At 35.5% G+C, this 16,495-nt stretch overlaps 1 protein-coding gene across 4 annotated transcripts; it reads left to right on the top strand.

Annotated features, from left to right (window-relative positions):
• Positions 1 to 3,088: 3,088 nt before the first annotated feature.
• On the top strand, positions 3,089 to 16,475 carry LOC106163289 (uncharacterized). 4 transcript variants are annotated; one of them, XM_087007031.1, is made up of 10 exons: positions 3,089 to 3,154; positions 4,464 to 4,630; positions 4,794 to 4,911; positions 11,286 to 11,386; positions 12,040 to 12,181; positions 12,735 to 12,829; positions 13,394 to 13,499; positions 13,761 to 13,845; positions 14,304 to 14,496; positions 15,307 to 16,475. In XM_087007031.1, the coding sequence occupies exons 2-10, from the start codon at positions 4,475 to 4,477 to the stop codon at positions 15,442 to 15,444; spliced, it is 1,134 nt and encodes a 377-aa protein (XP_086863157.1). In that variant the 5' UTR covers positions 3,089 to 3,154; positions 4,464 to 4,474; the 3' UTR covers positions 15,445 to 16,475. The 4 variants fall into 4 exon arrangements, with proteins under 4 accessions (XP_086863157.1, XP_086863153.1, XP_086863155.1 ...); XM_087007027.1 differs by lacking the exon at positions 3,089 to 3,154 and adding an exon at positions 3,516 to 3,710; XM_087007029.1 differs by lacking the exon at positions 3,089 to 3,154 and adding an exon at positions 3,823 to 3,883.
• Positions 16,476 to 16,495: the final 20 nt, after the last annotated feature.

Below are 16,495 nucleotides of genomic sequence, written 5' to 3' on the forward strand. Positions count from 1 at the left end.
CGCCTTGTTGTTAATGCCTTATCTAAATCAGTTATATGTCAAAAGCCTTCTAACAGTAACACAGTTAAGTCCTGTCTTCTTATTTCCACTTGTAAGTCTCTCAGGAATGTGACATCCTATCCCTTTCGTGCCTCTTATTTGTGTAAATATACAAGTGCATCAACGTGGCATATTTGCCCACACAGAACATACTAACAAATTTCAACGTAAACCCACAATTTTTGACCATATAGAGCCCTACAATTCTACAAGAGCTAAAATACTGCAGAATAGAACACGGCGAGGTTTACCGTTTTCTGCTAGAACCGTGATTTAAGTCAGATTAAGCACTCGTCACTAAGCTTTGCTATCAGTCTGCAAGTCCGCGACCCGTACTTTGTCTATTACATTTGCCAACGCTTTCTATATTACAAAAAAAGATGGTCGCTGTTCAAACTTTACAATACTGGCCCACAGTCCCCTTTTCGACCAATCTATTGTGTTAGAGAAGAAAGCTGATCGTATACTAAAATTATTAGTGTTAATAAAAGGAGACTGGGTGAAATGATATTACAGAAGAATTGCTATACATGATAGAGATTAAAATGCATCAGAATTTTGCCTTGTTGCCCAACAATGTTAAATCTTTAAAGTCAACATGCGTTTTACTAAACTTTTTATTATTCGTCAATTTCAGGATGAACTATTCCTAAATGCATTCAAATTTCACAAAGTGACCTTAAGTAAAAGTAATCAGAAAATAACAAATTTGAAACTTGACCCGCATTTTGCAATACAAAATCTTCAGTAAGTTTTAATTAAAGACAAAAATAAAGCCGATTTAACAAATACCACATAACTTTCGAAGCTAACCTGTACTTTTTCGAAGAAAACTCCCCAGTGAATATGAAATAAAACAAGAGAAATCTCTGTCTAATTATATTGAGACCGAATGTAAAATGAATACGAAATTAAATGTTTCATAGAGTCAAATGTTTCATATAGTTTCATAAATACTGGCCGCGTACTAAAGAACCTTGTTTGCTTCCTAATGTTCTTTCCTATGCCCTATGTGATTTCCTCGAACGGCCATTTCCATTATGTACTAGGGGGAAAAATGACCAGGCGTCAAATATGAACAGCACTGAGATGCAGTATACAAGAACAGAAGCTTTTTTAAAACTATCAACAACCCACGAATCCCCATGACTCTGAACCAATAACCGGTCAACTAACTTCCACATATGTATCGTCTCTCACGTCTAATTGCTGGAAGATCTTATCTTGACAGAAGGGTTGTCATCAATCTGAAGCACGTTTATGCGCGTGGGTTCTTTGCACGTGCGCAATTGAAACAGACTCGGTTCTTTTTTTTTTTTTTTTTTTCATAAAAGGTTGCATGCACCTTGATTCTTGGTGTAAGAAGCCGGACAAAATCATCATTACTTATGTTGAATTTTAATTTTTATAGTCATAACGTTTCTTATTAATTTACTAGTACATTTACAACAAGTAAAGACTAGATCTTCTGATTGTTTTAAGCAGCCGGTTTTACCGTCAGTTTATTCCTTTTATTCCTTTTAAGATTAAACAATCAGGATTAACTTCAAGAGAACAATTTTTTGCAATGGTGGCATAGATGTATGAACAGATGAACGGATACTTATCAAGCCCGATTACGGCCAGGACAGTTATGAAGAAGTTAAAATTAAGAGGAAGGCCCACATTGGATTTAAAAGCCACCGAATGGTAGATTTGCTCAAGTTAAAGCTAGGTTTTAGCAGGGTTTTAAGAAAAATCGTTAGAGTTAAGTTTCAATGTGCATCAAAGAACTGTGCGTGACATACTGTTTGGTATGTACCTAAAACAATGTTCAAACTGTATGAGATGTTGTACATGTAGCTTTAACGCATGCACATGATGGGTTGCCTGCAATTCGACCAACACAATTCTGCATATGGAAACTGCTTTATTTGTAGTTTTTAAGAAATAGCATGCACTGCCTCACCCCATCAGTCGTGTTTAAACTTGAAATAACCACAATCAGGTTAAGTGCATTTCCATGACAGTTTGATTTTATTAGTTGTACGTATTACACGTGATACCCGATATCAAACAAACTTGCACGAGAGACACTAAAAGCTCTCCTGGGTTTAAATTAAAACTCACGCGCTATTTGTCGTGCTGTACACTTATTACCTAAAACAAACGTTCAATAAGAACGTCACGTGTAAGACAATCGCGTGAAGGCATACTAATCAGTGACTAATCCAGAGTATTTTCCAATCTCAATCCCTCATTAACAAATTTAGTTGAATTCCTACGACGACGTGATATATGCGTTGAAGAAAATATTTTCCTGCTTTTACAGGACTGTTAGATATTAAAACCACTAACTGCAAAGTGGTAAATGTAAATGTGTGGTATACGTTCCCCAGCATATTGGAAGTTTTCAACTTTGAACTGATAATATCGCTTTTAATTTCTATGGATAGTAGACAGCATACAGTACGTGTTAGTAAGGACCCGCCAAAAAAACCGTTGTTTTAGTTGTTTGACGCGTTTTAGGGGTGTTTGTCACATATAATATGGGGTAATTAACCAACGTGCGTTCTTTAGTAGAAAGGACAGTTGCAATAATAAAGAAAATACAAACCCATTCTTTGTCGCTATTTTAACTGTCCCTGAAATACACACATTTTCAACATTTTCAAACCTTGATGAACTGAAAAAACCTTGAAGGCATTATCAGGAGCCTTTTCAATGGAACCTCTGTCATTCACGCCTCTTATTAACTTGCAGCGTATGTCTAAAGGCCGTAGAATTAAACTTCCTCTTAATGTTTATATTTTAACATTTTGGCCGCATTTTCCGTAAGGCTTGGACCTTGGTAATGTTGACCGACACACAAATTAAAGGAAAGTAACCATTTTAATCAACAATGAATGTTGGTTGTGTTGGAAGAAGCATAGTCTCTATTGCATGATCTAGATTGCATTATCTACCATTATCTAGATACATAAGCGGTTTCTAAGCACATTTCCCCACTAAAAAGCTTATAACCACTTAAAATTCCCTATTAGAGACGGGATTACGCAACAAGCATTCAAGTGGGTCGGTCATATTTGATCCGTGGATCTGTTAGACCACCATTCTGAACGCGCTCTCACAGAAGGTAATATTGATTTTGTTTGTCAGTTGGATCAGGGAATTATATCGGATTTACCAGACATCATAACAACGTGTTTACAAGACAATCGCGTGATATGAGGGAATGTTAATATAGGGCCTATACATCTCCCAGTCTGCTGTTGACAATTTCTCATTAACGACTTCAAATGAAGTCTACGAGAAAGAAAGATGCATATGCGATTAACATTTTTTCCTGCTTTCACTCAAACTCCATAGTCACTAGATTGAAATTTCTGTGAAATGACCTCACACACTTGCAGCAAAATGGACAAAAATTATTTCGCCCGCCTAAAAGAAATTAAAGGCTTTTCATTTTTATGAGCCCGCATATGTAGTATACGCAGCAAATCTTTTCATATCTAAAACGACTTTCACACAGGGCACTGCGTTCATACGGTATTTTAGGTCACTAGATTGCAGATAACGCTGAGAATTTGTCTCAGCTATGACCTAACATTTGAGAACCTGGCAGGAACTGGACCCGACTCGTCTCGTAACCGTAGGCTTTGTGTTAAGTCTTGTCTACTTTATAGCTTGAGGTAAGTGGACATAATGTCCACCAAATCGTAACAGGATGTGCGTGTAGTTTGTTTGTAGTTGGCTGTAAATTGTGTAAATTGCATAAAGTTAAAAGAGCCGCAAATTCGGTCAAAGAATTATGGATCAACTTTGCCTCTATTCTTTATATCCTTGCCATCCTCCTTGGTTGAAGGTAATCTCCCGTGGCCTATTTTATGCTCTTGCAGTATGCGCGTGCCTAGTCCCTTTGACCCCCAATATGTATACGATAGTGTATCAATCACTTCTTTTTTAGGCCATTCACATTAGAAAGTTAACCGCGGTCGCGTTTCCTCTGTTTGGACGTAATTGGACTTTTTGTCCTGGGACTGTTCTGACCTGCATCTAGACAAGACGAACAAGAATGTATTGTGCATACCCGTTTATGCAATACTGTAACTGTACAACCTTTTTTTTACTGAGAGAGAAAGTATGTAAATGTGTGTGTGTGTGTGTGTGTGTGTGTGTGTGTGTGTGTGGGTGTTTGTGTGCGATTCATAAGTCAAAAAATGCAAAAATGTAAGATTATATATTTATTTGCTACTGAAAAAAAAAAAAAAGAATGTATTGTGCAGAACACCTTTGCCCTAATAGGATCTATAGTTTTGAATTGATATGATCCCCATGTATAAAACAAGGCAAAGTAAACATACCGGGTATTTTGTATGATCCCATGTAAAACAGGGCAAAGTAAAAATATGTTGTACAACGTAATGTAATTTTTTTTCATACAGTAAAGCATCTCATGTTCACCATGAGTGAGAGGCAGACAACAGATGTGTTCCCGGGGGTACAGAAGACGGAGCCAAAACCTGAGATTTTCACTGTCCCCCCACCTCAGCCCAAGAAAAAGAAACCTGGTCAGCTCACTGCCCAGCAGGTCAAACAATTCTTTGAAGAGGTAGATATTATAGTGAATAGGTTGTTATCAATTTGTTATCAATTTTTATTGTATTTAGAATATTTTAACACTGCAAGCCACATGAAAATTTTCTTCACTTTTTACGTATACTTCTTTGTATTCTGGCATAATTTCAAAATAATTTAGTTTTACAATACTCCAGGGCTATGTCGTTGTAGAAGATTTCTTTACGCGCGAAGAACTTGATGCATGTAGAGACGCTGTGGCGGGGTTGGTGGATGATCTGGCAAAGAAGTTGTATGATGGTGGGAAGATTAAGAGTAAGGATTGCACAGGCCACACCAGGGAGGAGTATTAGTGTTTTTAGCTTGCAGACATGCCTTTTAAAAAATCTTTTACCCCAACCCCCTTCAAGTAAAATCACAGAGCTGCCATTTATGTTGGCTAGGACCTTATGAAATAAGTAATAAATATTTGTTTTAGCTGGAGAAATATACTTTGATGTTAATATTCATTTTGCCAATTATCATCATTTTAATTAAAACTTCATCCTTCTTCATCACAAATACACTTTGACATGGAAACCAAATCCCTCTGGCAGACAGAAACTTGCATATGAGGATGATATACTTTCATGTTATTATTGTACCACCAGCGTTAGCGCTGGCGGTACACATGGTTTCGGTCCCGTCCGGATCGTTCCGCCGGCTCCGCCGGCTCCGCCAGCTCCGCCGGCTCCGCCGGCTCCGCCGGCTCCGCCGGACGGCTACCGTTACCGCTTCTCCTCCTAGACGGTAAGGGCCCCCGTACCCATCTCATGGATTTAGGTCACCTATAATCTCAACTCGTTCCACGTAAAATTTGGGCTTTGTCGGTATTGGGGTCTGGGTGTGGCACTCATTACAATGCACCCTTGTCTAAAAATGGCAAAATTAAATGCTAATTATCTACCCTACGGAAGGAGTTATGGGAAAAATTTCTATAGACGGCTTTCCAAAAGTCATATGTGTAGATTTCAAATATACCCTTGGATTTGACCTTTGACCTTTACTTCAAGGTCAAATGGGTCAAAATTTTCAAAAAAATGAAATTTTTTACGAAAAAAATTTTTTTTGCCCTGTTATTCAGACACTATACAGACTTAACCAATAATATTATTGGAAAGTGTTACCCTTCAGGTCATCTTTCATCTCAATGAATTTGGGGTCAATCGGTGCATTTTCACGGGAGTAGCGGCCATAAGATACCGAAACTGAAAACTGTCTCTAATTCGGGAACCGTTAATGCTAAAGACCCATTCTTTTTTGCATTTTGTAGAGCATGTAAAGCCCAACACTGAAGGTGGTCTCGGTTTTTTTGTATTCCATACGGTTTTCGAGTTATGCTGTATCAAAAAGTACATATTGGTGGTAAAAGCAAAATGTGCAGTACGGTAATGGATAATAAATTTTGAACTCTGGAAAAATAAAACATAAGGCTTGGCAAAGCAGACAGCTTGTGTTCAAAAATGACATTATTTCATCAAATTTGAACTTCTGAAACTTCAGGGCACCTCCTATATCAAGAATTTTGACCAAAATGACATTTTCTTTATTTTAATTAATTTTTTCTGTACGAAATGTAAGGCACATTATGGTAACTCCAAAATTATAACATTTAGTCCCTTATATCTCCAAAACTGGCAGAGATAGGTCCATTGTTACTATTGAAGTTGAATAGGAAGTCATATACTGGCAATCTTACTGTGACCTTGAAATTGACCTTTGACCTACTTTTCACCATGAACTGAACTTTGCAAATTTTGCTTCCCTTTTATCTCCAAAACTGGCTGAGATAGGTCCATAGTTACTATTGAACTTGAATAGGAAGTCATATACTGGCAATCTAAATGTGACCTTGAAATTGACCTTTGACCTACTTTTCACCATGAATTGAACTTTGCAAATTTTGCTTTCCTTTTATCTCCAAAACTGGCAGAGATAGGTCCATAGTTACTATTGAACTTGAATAGGAAGTCATATACTGGCAATCTATATGTGACCTTAAAATTGACCTTTGACCTACTTTTCACCATGAACTGAACTTTGCAAATTTTGCCTTCTTTTATCTCCAAAACTGGCTGAGATAGGTCCCTAGTTACTATTGAACTTGAATAGGAAGTCATATACTGGCAATCTATATGTGACCTTAAAATTGACCTTTGACCTACTTTTCACCATGAACTGAACTTTGCAAATTTTTCTTCCCTTTTATCTCCAAAACTGGCAGAGATAGGTCCATAGTTACTATCGAACTTGAATAGGAAGTCATATACTGGCAATCTAAACGTGACCTTAAAATTGACCTTTGACCTACTTTACACCATGAACTGAATTTTGCAAATTTTGCTTTCCTTTTATCTCCAAAACTGGCTGAGATAGGTCCGTAATTACTATTGAACTTGAATAGGAAGTCATATACTGGCAATCTACATGTGACCTTAAAATTGACCTTTGACCTACTTTTCACCATGAACTGAACTTTGCAAATTTTTCTTCCCTTTTATCTCCAAAACTGGCAGAGATAGGTCCATAGTTACTATTGAACTTGAATAGGAAGTCATATACTGGCAATCTAAATGTGATCTTAAAATTGACCTTTGACCTACTTTTCACCATGAACTGAACTTTGCAAATTTTGCTTCCCTTTTATCTCCAAAACTGGCTGAGATAGGTCCATAGTTAGTATTGAACTTGAATAGAAAGTCATATACTGGCAATCTAAATGTGACCTTAAAATTGACCTTTGACCTACTTTTCACCATGAACTGAACTTTGCAAATTTTGCTTTCCTTTTATCTCCAAAACTGGCTGAGATAGGTCCGTAGTTACTATTGAACTTGAATAGAAAGTCATATACTGGCAATCTAAATGTGATCTTAAAATTGACCTTTGACCTACTTTTCACCATGAACTGAACTTTGCAACTTTTGCTTCCCTTTTATCTCCAAAACTGGCTGAGATAGGTCCATAGTTACTATTGAACTTGAATAGGAAGTCATATACTGGCAATCTAAATGTGACCTTGAAATTGACCTTTGACCTACTTTTCACCATGAATTGAACTTTGCAAATTTTGCTTTCCTTTTATCTCCAAAACTGGCAGAGATAGGTCCATAGTTACTATTGAACTTGAATAGGAAGTCATATACTGGCAATCTATATGTGACCTTAAAATTGACCTTTGACCTACTTTTCACCATGAACTGAACTTTGCAAATTTTGCCTTCTTTTATCTCCAAAACTGGCTGAGATAGGTCCATAGTTACTATTGAACTTGAATAGGAAGTCATATACTGGCAATCTAAATGTGATCTTAAAATTGACCTTTGACCTACTTTTCACCATGAACTGAACTTTGCAACTTTTGCTTCCCTTTTATCTCCAAAACTGGCAGAGATAGGTCCATAGTTACTATTGAACTTGAATAGAAAGTCATATACTGGCAATCTAAATGTGACCTTAAAATTGACCTTTGACCTACTTTTCACCATAAACTGAACTTTGCAAATTTTGCTTCCCTTTTATCTCCAAAACTGGCAGAGATAGGTCCATAGTTACTATTGAACTTGAATAGGAAGTCATATACTGGCAATCTTAATGTGACCTTAAAATTGACCTTTGACCTACTTTTCACCATGAACTGAACTTTGCAAATTTTGCTTCCCTTTTATCTCCAAAACTGGCTGAGATAGGTCCATAGTTAGTATTGAACTTGAATAGAAAGTCATATACTGGCAATCTAAATGTGACCTTGAAATTGACCTTTGACCTACTTTTCACCATGAATTGAACTTTGCAAATTTTGCTTTCCTTTTATCTCCAAAACTGGCAGAGATAGGTCCATAGTTACTATTGAACTTGAATAGAAAGTCATATACTGGCAATCTATATGTGACCTTAAAATTGACCTTTGACCTACTTTTCACCATGAACTGAACTTTGCAAATTTTGCCTTCTTTTATCTCCAAAACTGGCTGAGATAGGTCCCTAGTTACTATTGAATTTGAATAGGAAGTCATATACTGGCAATCTATATGTGACCTTAAAATTGACCTTTGACCTACTTTTCACCATGAACTGAACTTTGCAAATTTTTCTTCCCTTTTATCTCCAAAACTGGCAGAGATAGGTCCATAGTTACTAATGAACTTGAATAGGAAGTCATATACTGGCAATCTTAATGTGACCTTAAAATTGACCTTTGACCTACTTTACACCATGAACTGAATTTTGCAAATTTTGCTTTCCTTTTATCTCCAAAACTGGCTGAGATAGGTCCGTAATTACTATTGAACTTGAATAGGAAGTCATATACTGGCAATCTATATGTGACCTTAAAATTGACCTTTGACCTACTTTTCACCATGAACTGAACTTTGCAAATTTTGCTTCCCTTTTATCTCCAAAACTGGCTGAGATAGGTCCATAGTTAGTATTGAACTTGAATAGAAAGTCATATACTGGCAATCTAAATGTGACCTTGAAATTGACCTTTGACCTACTTTTCACCATGAATTGAACTTTGCAAATTTTGCTTTCCTTTTATCTCCAAAACTGGCAGAGATAGGTCCATAATTGAACTTGAATAGGAAGTCATATACTGGCAATCTATATGTGACCTTAAAATTGACCTTTGACCTACTTTTCACCATGAACTGAATTTTGCAAATTTTGCTTTCCTTTTATCTCCAAAACTGGCTGAGATAGGTCCATAATTACTATTGAACTTGAATAGGAAGTCATATACTGGCAATCTATATGTGACCTTAAAATTGACCTTTGACCTACTTTTCACCATGAACTGAACTTTGCAAATTTTGCTTCCCTTTTATCTCCAAAACTGGCAGAGATAGGTCCATAGTTACTATTGAACTTGAATAGGAAGTCATATACTGGCAATCTAAATGTGACCTTAAAATTGACCTTTGACCTACTTTTCACCATGAACTGAATTTTGCAAATTTTGCTTCCCTTTTATCTCCAAAACTGGCAGAGATAGGTCTATAGTTACTATTGAACTTGAATAGGAAGTCATATACTGGCAATATAAATGTGACATTAAAATTGACCTTTGACCTACTTTTCACCATAAACTGAACTTTGCAAATTTTGCTTCCCTTTTATCTCCAAAACTGGTAGAGATAGGTCCATAGTTACTATTGAACTTGAATAGGAAGTCATATACTGGCAATCTAAATGTGACCTTAAAATTGACCTTTGACCTACTTTTCACCATAAATTGAACTTTGCAAATTTTGCTTCCCTTTTATCTCCAAAACTGGCAGAGATAGGTCCATAGTTACTATTGAACTTGAATAGGAAGTCATATACTGGCAATCTGAATGTGACTTTAAAATTGACCTTTGACCTACTTTTCACCATGAACTGAACTTTGCAAATTTTGCTTCCCTTTTATCTCCAAAACTGGCAGAGATAGGTCCGTAGTTACTATTGAACTTGAATAGGAAGTCATATACTGGCAATCTAAATGTGACCTTAAAATTGACCTTTGACCTACTTTTCACCATAAACTGAACTTTGCAAATTTTGCTTCCCTTTTATCTCCAAAACTGGCAGAGATAGGTCCATAGTTACTATTGAACTTGAATAGGAAGTCATATACTGGCAATCTAAATGTGACCTTAAAATTGACTTTTGACTTACTTTTCACCATGAACTGAACTTTGCAAATTTTGCTTTCCTTTTATCTCCAAAACTGGCAGAGATAGGTCCATAGTTACTATTGAACTTGATAAGAAAGTCATATACTGGCAATCTAAATGTGACCTTGAAATTGACCTTTGACCTACTTTTCACCATGAACTGAATTTTGCAAATTTTGCTTCCCTTTTATCTCCAAAACTGGCAGAGATAGGTCCATAGTTACTATTGAACTTGAATAGGAAGTCCTATACTGGCAATCTAAGTGTGACCTTGAAATTGACCTTTGACCTACTTTTTATCATGAAGTGAACTCTGCTAATTTCTTTCTCTTTTAACTTCAAACTTGACAGAGATAGGTCCATAGTTACTCTTGAACTTGAATAGGAAGTCATATACTGGCAATTTTCTGTGACCTTGAAATTGACCCTTGACCTATCTTACAAAGAACTTAAATTTGATTGTACCATATATATTTTTTGCAATAGTTTAAAAATTCTTGTTGATTGCATTTTTACAGCTTGTCAAGCACAAAACTGGTGGCTGTGTCCCTTATTTTGTGTATGTGGGGTCTATACGAATGCGCTTGCTCCAGCTGGTGGTACAATATTCGGAGGCGGTATCGCCTCTCTGATCCTCTAGTTTTTGATAATTTTGAATATTTGTCTGTTAAAAAAATCAGACCACCTTATCAGCAACATATGTGGTGAAATTACATTGTATCTAATGATATTTGCATCAGGTGTTTTGTCGTCTACCTAGTGAAATGAAAATGATCACTTGTACCTTGCATTGTTCCTGGTTATGGCACAATTTTCAAATTACATGTATTTTTCATTAACCCTTTTTCACAGAATTGACAAACATGGGTTTGTTTTGCAGTATAATTTGGAATGCTATGTGCTCATTTCATTTGAGTAGATGATGAGATTTTGCAGCTGTTTCAATCAGTATTTCATATCAGTACCAGCAATCTTTTACCTTTCTACTAGAACTGTACAGAGACCAAGGATTGTTCACCAGACTGACAGCCATTGAGAAAGAATTCCCTGGAGCTAACATTATTCTCCATAAAAGCCAAAACATGCCAAAGGTAATCATTTTCAAAATCACACAATTAAAATCATTGTGAAGTGGAAAGTGCCCTATCACTGTGCTGCTATAGGCATTGTTATAGCTATATTAACAGATTTCCAACTAGGACATTTAGTGACACATTTAAATTTCTCAGATAAGAAGTACACTCTACAGCTTACTTCAAAATGTAAAAGTAAACACTTGTAAGTACTTAGTTGCAGGTTAGTCAAAGTCACCCAGAGTTTCAGTCTAATTCTTTACTGTCAGCACACCCCTGCAGTTCACAGTTAATGCATAATTAAATTATGGTAAATATTTGATCTTTTCAATGAACCAAAATTATAAAACTTTCAGATACATAAAAATTATGATTATATAGAGCATTTTTGGTGCTTTTACTGCATTGAAAAGAAAAGAAGTATTGAGTAGCCTGCTTTTTAATTTTACTGCTACCACTCAGTAGGATATTCTAATTTTAAAGATTATGACTTATAATTACAGTATCTTTAAAATTTACAATTTCCCCCATGAAAAAGTTCAAGTGATTATTGTACGGAGTTGGTTTCCACCAACCTGAAACTCAGGGTTGTTAAACAGCTACCAGTGCTTTGATCTCCAAATGTTTCTGAACGAAATGGTCTAGATTAAGATTCCACGTTATCAATTTAGGCAATCCAGGAGCTTTGGACCAATGAACGCCTGCTGAATGCTGTAGAGCAACTGATTGGGCCAGATATAGCAGGCCATCCTGTGTGGAATCTGCGTACAAAAACACCAAAAAATGAAGCCACAACTGTCCCATGGCACCAAGGTACTGGTACAGACAGTTTTCATTTCAACACTATGGATCAATGGGCATTTAAAAAAAAAGTGATTTGAATTAAATAGTCAGTGAAGTGGATTTTGATTGCAGACATGGGGAAAACCTAGGACACAATGAAGGACCAAAGGACCTGCACTATACCGTCCACAAGACTACAAGTAATCAGCAGGTCCTCCCAATTCTATGCTGGGCCTAACTAAGTATTTTATTTCTGTTAGTATATGTGTGCATGTGATAAATTATAATGTATTGTATTTTCACATATACCTTGCCAGCCCAGAGGACCTGGGATATCAAAAACCATGCAGGTCCACTGGCATTTCAAGCAGTCACGACCAGCCATACAGGCATGCTATTTCCCCATGTCTGTGATTGTTTTTTTAATTGATTTATAAAGTTTGAATCTTTTAAAGTAACAATAATCAGGTCAAATAATGAGAAGGATAATCAAGTTTGATATATTATAGTTATCAGTCACTGAACAACCTGTATTTTGATTTTAAAAAATCATGCTATTTACTTCATCTGTTTTTTTGGCTAGATGTTGGCTACCTGGACAACAATTCCTATGAAGTTCTGCAGCCCACTGCATGGATACCACTTTTGGACTCCAATGAAAACAATGGCTGTATGCAGGTGAGATTCCTATTGATGCAGTTAGGCATCAGCATTTACAGGATGAAAATTGTTTTCAGATGAATGGAAGAGGTGGAATTGACATTAGGTATTAAAGGAAAATATCAAAATCATGATTAAAATCACACCAAGGTTTTACCTTCAGTGCTAGACAAGAGCACACTCCCTATTCTATGCTTCATTATAGTAGCTACCTCAAAGTTGTATTTGTTCTATGCAATAAAAGCACCACAAATGCTATCTAGAAATATATTTTTCATGATTTCAGAATAATGTATATGATAGATTGATAACTTTCGTCCATAGAAAAGATTGGGTCATTACAGTAATTAAAGGGAAGGTAGTGGTCTTTTAACCCCCACAGTTGACCCAACTAAATAAACAGCAGAAAACTGAAATCAATCTTTGATTCAGATAAGGCCTTATTTGGCCACCAGGTACTTTCGAACGTCCCCCCCCTCTCCCCTGTCACCTGACCATGGACCTACGTACAATGTAGCTCAATTATCATAGGTATGACCCAATTTTTATTTTTTCGTTTTCTTTTCTTTTTTTTTTTTTTAGTTAGTTAAGGGAGGTCACAAGACTGGACGTGTGGCGGAACACGAGTGCTGTGCTGGCAATACTTGGTACACCATGTTGACAGAGGAAGAAATGGAGAAAACCCTGGGTAACTTCCCACTGGAAATTTTTTTTCTCTCAATTCTAGCATGATAAATGAGCACTTAGAAGAGTAGTAGAATAGTGGTATTTTTATATTACTGACAAGAGACCAATACCAGAAAGAAATGACTGAAGGTACTAATATAATCCAGTCTAATTACACAGCAGTGAGCTGGTGTATTTTTTAAACATAAGGCAAATAGATGTTAAATGTCCAACAACACAGAAGAAAATAATGTCTTTAATGAACTACACACGTTTATTTCAGAGGTTAACATGGCAGAGGACATTGTGTCATGTCCAGTGTCCTATGGAGGAATGTTACTGTTAAACAACATGATTCCACATAGGAGGTAGGGCTTAAGTGCTTTTATCAATACGTAATTGGCATTTTCTAACTGGGTTTGAACTGCCCCAAACATAACACTAGTCAACCATCACACATTTGACTTAAAAAGACTTTTAAACAAAGTCAGAACCAGTCAAAAGTAAGATCAAATGGATTGGTTTTAGCATGGTTCATTAAGATAAAATATACTGGTATATATAAATGGAAATAATTTTGTATTTATTTGCAGATATGAATCAACAGTGAATAAACCTAATAATTGCATAAAAAAATGTAAATAAAACATGCATAAAAAGGGGCATGGTTCAACATGTATGTTCATTTTAAAGAACTGGTGCTAACATAAAAATATTTTTGAAATTTAATAGTCATTTTGACATCAGATAAAACACATTGAAACAGCTTTCATCAGACTGCATCAATGCAAAGTTCAAGCAAATATAACAAATTCCACATTTTCAGCCTAAACAACTATTCCGATGCTATCCGCTGGAGTCTGGACCTGCGTTGGCAGACACCACACAAATCCTGTGGTTTTTATGGCTTGAAGGAGGGCCTACTGATGCGTTCCTCAAAGGATCCCAATGTTAAGATAGACTGGGATTCCTTTCTAGGTCTGAACAGAACCAAGGAACAGCACAAGTCTGTGGGAAAGGTAACATGGTGTGGCACTCACTACTTTGCATTTGATTCAAAATTAAAGCACCTCTTAAATAATAATTTGATGTTAAATGCTTTAACATCAAAAGATAATGTTTTATCACATTTTAAAATATTTCTGTGGGCATTATGGCCTGCAGTGGTTATGGTAAATACTCGATCTTTTTCAGTAGGGAATATTGGTAATTTTACAGATACTGCAAATTTAGAACATTCCTATTATTAAGTGGTAGCAACAAAATTCAAAAGCAAGCTACTCTATAATTCTATCCTAAGCAGTAAAAGCACCACAAATGCTATACAGAAAAATAATTTTGTGATTCTAAAATTATGTATCTGAAGTTTGATAATTTTGCCCTGAATAGATCCAGTAATTACTGTACAGTAACTAATATCTACTTTCGAGATTCCAAATTAAATAAAGCTGTATATTGATTTTGAGCAGTTCTCTGAAAAAAGGGTTGGCTTTAATTTTTACAGTCTTATAATTAAGAATGCTCAAAATTATAATAATGAAATCAAGTGTGCTGTACAGAAAGGTATATCAATATGTGCACCAAAAGTGAATGTATATTTTATGACAATGTTGTATTGTTCTATTCATGGCAAAAATTTGGTTATTCTACTTAAATGTGCAAGACATGCAATTATAATTTGTCAGAATAAACAGGAGTATTTCTTCAAAATAGCAATCTTGAACATGTAAACATGTGGAACGGTTTCCAACTTTAATATAAGGCTTTGTGTTATGCAATGCATGTTGTTGCTTACGACTCTCACATTTGAACTGTCTACGTATCTTTAGGAAATGGATGATTTTGACACCACCATTGTGGGGCCTTGGATGAAGAAATGGAAGATAGTACATCACAACCGTCATACCAAAAACATATCTGAGGAAACTTTATCATCTTGGCACAATCATAGGCCAATCAAAGCTTAAGTTACTGTGAACCAATCTAAAATGGTCAAAAATACAGTAAAAAAATGGTGATTAGTCAGATCTTCTACTGTAAAGTGAGCCCCTGTAATTTTTATCAGTCTAAGCAAAATAATTAATAGCCTTATATTTCAAAATTGGATCATAGCTACTCTTAGTTTACATTCAGACAATTTTTACATCGAGTGCTATACTCGAGGGATGTCCTTAGTATTTTTTGTACCCCTTCTATATAAACCATATATATTAATATATGTTGGTTTTAGTAGATATGGATGCTATTTTATAACTATTATATACGATACTATAAGGGTATAGTATATTGACTTTTACCTACATGGTATGGCATAATTTATTTTACAGAGATAATACAAGGCTAATATAATGGTCACAATATAATAATAATAATAATAATACATAAATATAACTTGAATTATGCCCAACATTCCCTCAAATTGATGGACTACCGTGTATCATCATGATTTCAAAGCAAAATTTATTTAGTTTAACAATTAAAGGTGCCTAAGCATGCTTTTTGTCTTAAGTATTGTACACGTTATCTTATATAAATAACCAAATTAGTTTTTGTAATTTAATAATTTGGGTGCCAAAACATGCTTTCTATATTGTGTACATGCAGTATTTTTATAAATGATCATAAAAATAATTCAGATTTTGGAACAGAATGAACCAAAAGAATTGGCAACATTGTAAGGGTTTGAAATGTATTTTACTGGGGCCCATAGATATCAGATTGTAGTATATGGTTATAGTAGGAGTTCATAAGTCCTTGCTCTATGAGCAATTTTATTTGTAATTTCAATTCAATAAAAAAAATTGATACAGTTCTTCAACATACCATTATGTACTGGGCTGAAGAATATATTGGGCAACAGGATTGCAAAGCACAAAGTGTGCCAATAACTTTTATGAAAAATAACATTCTGCTTTTTCACTAGGAAACTTGTCTTAGCTAGTTTCAAGTAAAACTGTACCATCTTAAGGCAATAAACTTTCATTACTACAGCAAAAAATACAGTGTTTTAAAACAATT

The sequence above is a fragment of the Lingula anatina genome, chromosome 2, assembly GCF_051362555.1.
Source record: "Lingula anatina isolate TDL-2025a chromosome 2, LinAna3.0, whole genome shotgun sequence".
Taxonomy (NCBI): Eukaryota; Metazoa; Brachiopoda; class Lingulata; order Lingulida; family Lingulidae; genus Lingula; species Lingula anatina.

What these genes read in the sequence shown, in the direction of transcription:
- LOC106163289 (XM_087007031.1), top strand. Translation starts at nt 4,475, where the DNA reads ATGTTCACCATGAGTGAGAGGCAGACAACAGATGTGTTCCCGGGGGTA. An exon ending in TGATGGTGGGAAGATTAAGA is followed by an intron (nt 4,912 to 11,285) that starts GTAAGGATTGCA and finishes CCTTTCTACTAG; the next exon opens with AACTGTACAGAGACCAAGGA. An exon ending in AACATGATTCCACATAGGAG is followed by an intron (nt 13,846 to 14,303) that starts GTAGGGCTTAAG and finishes CCACATTTTCAG; the next exon opens with CCTAAACAACTATTCCGATG.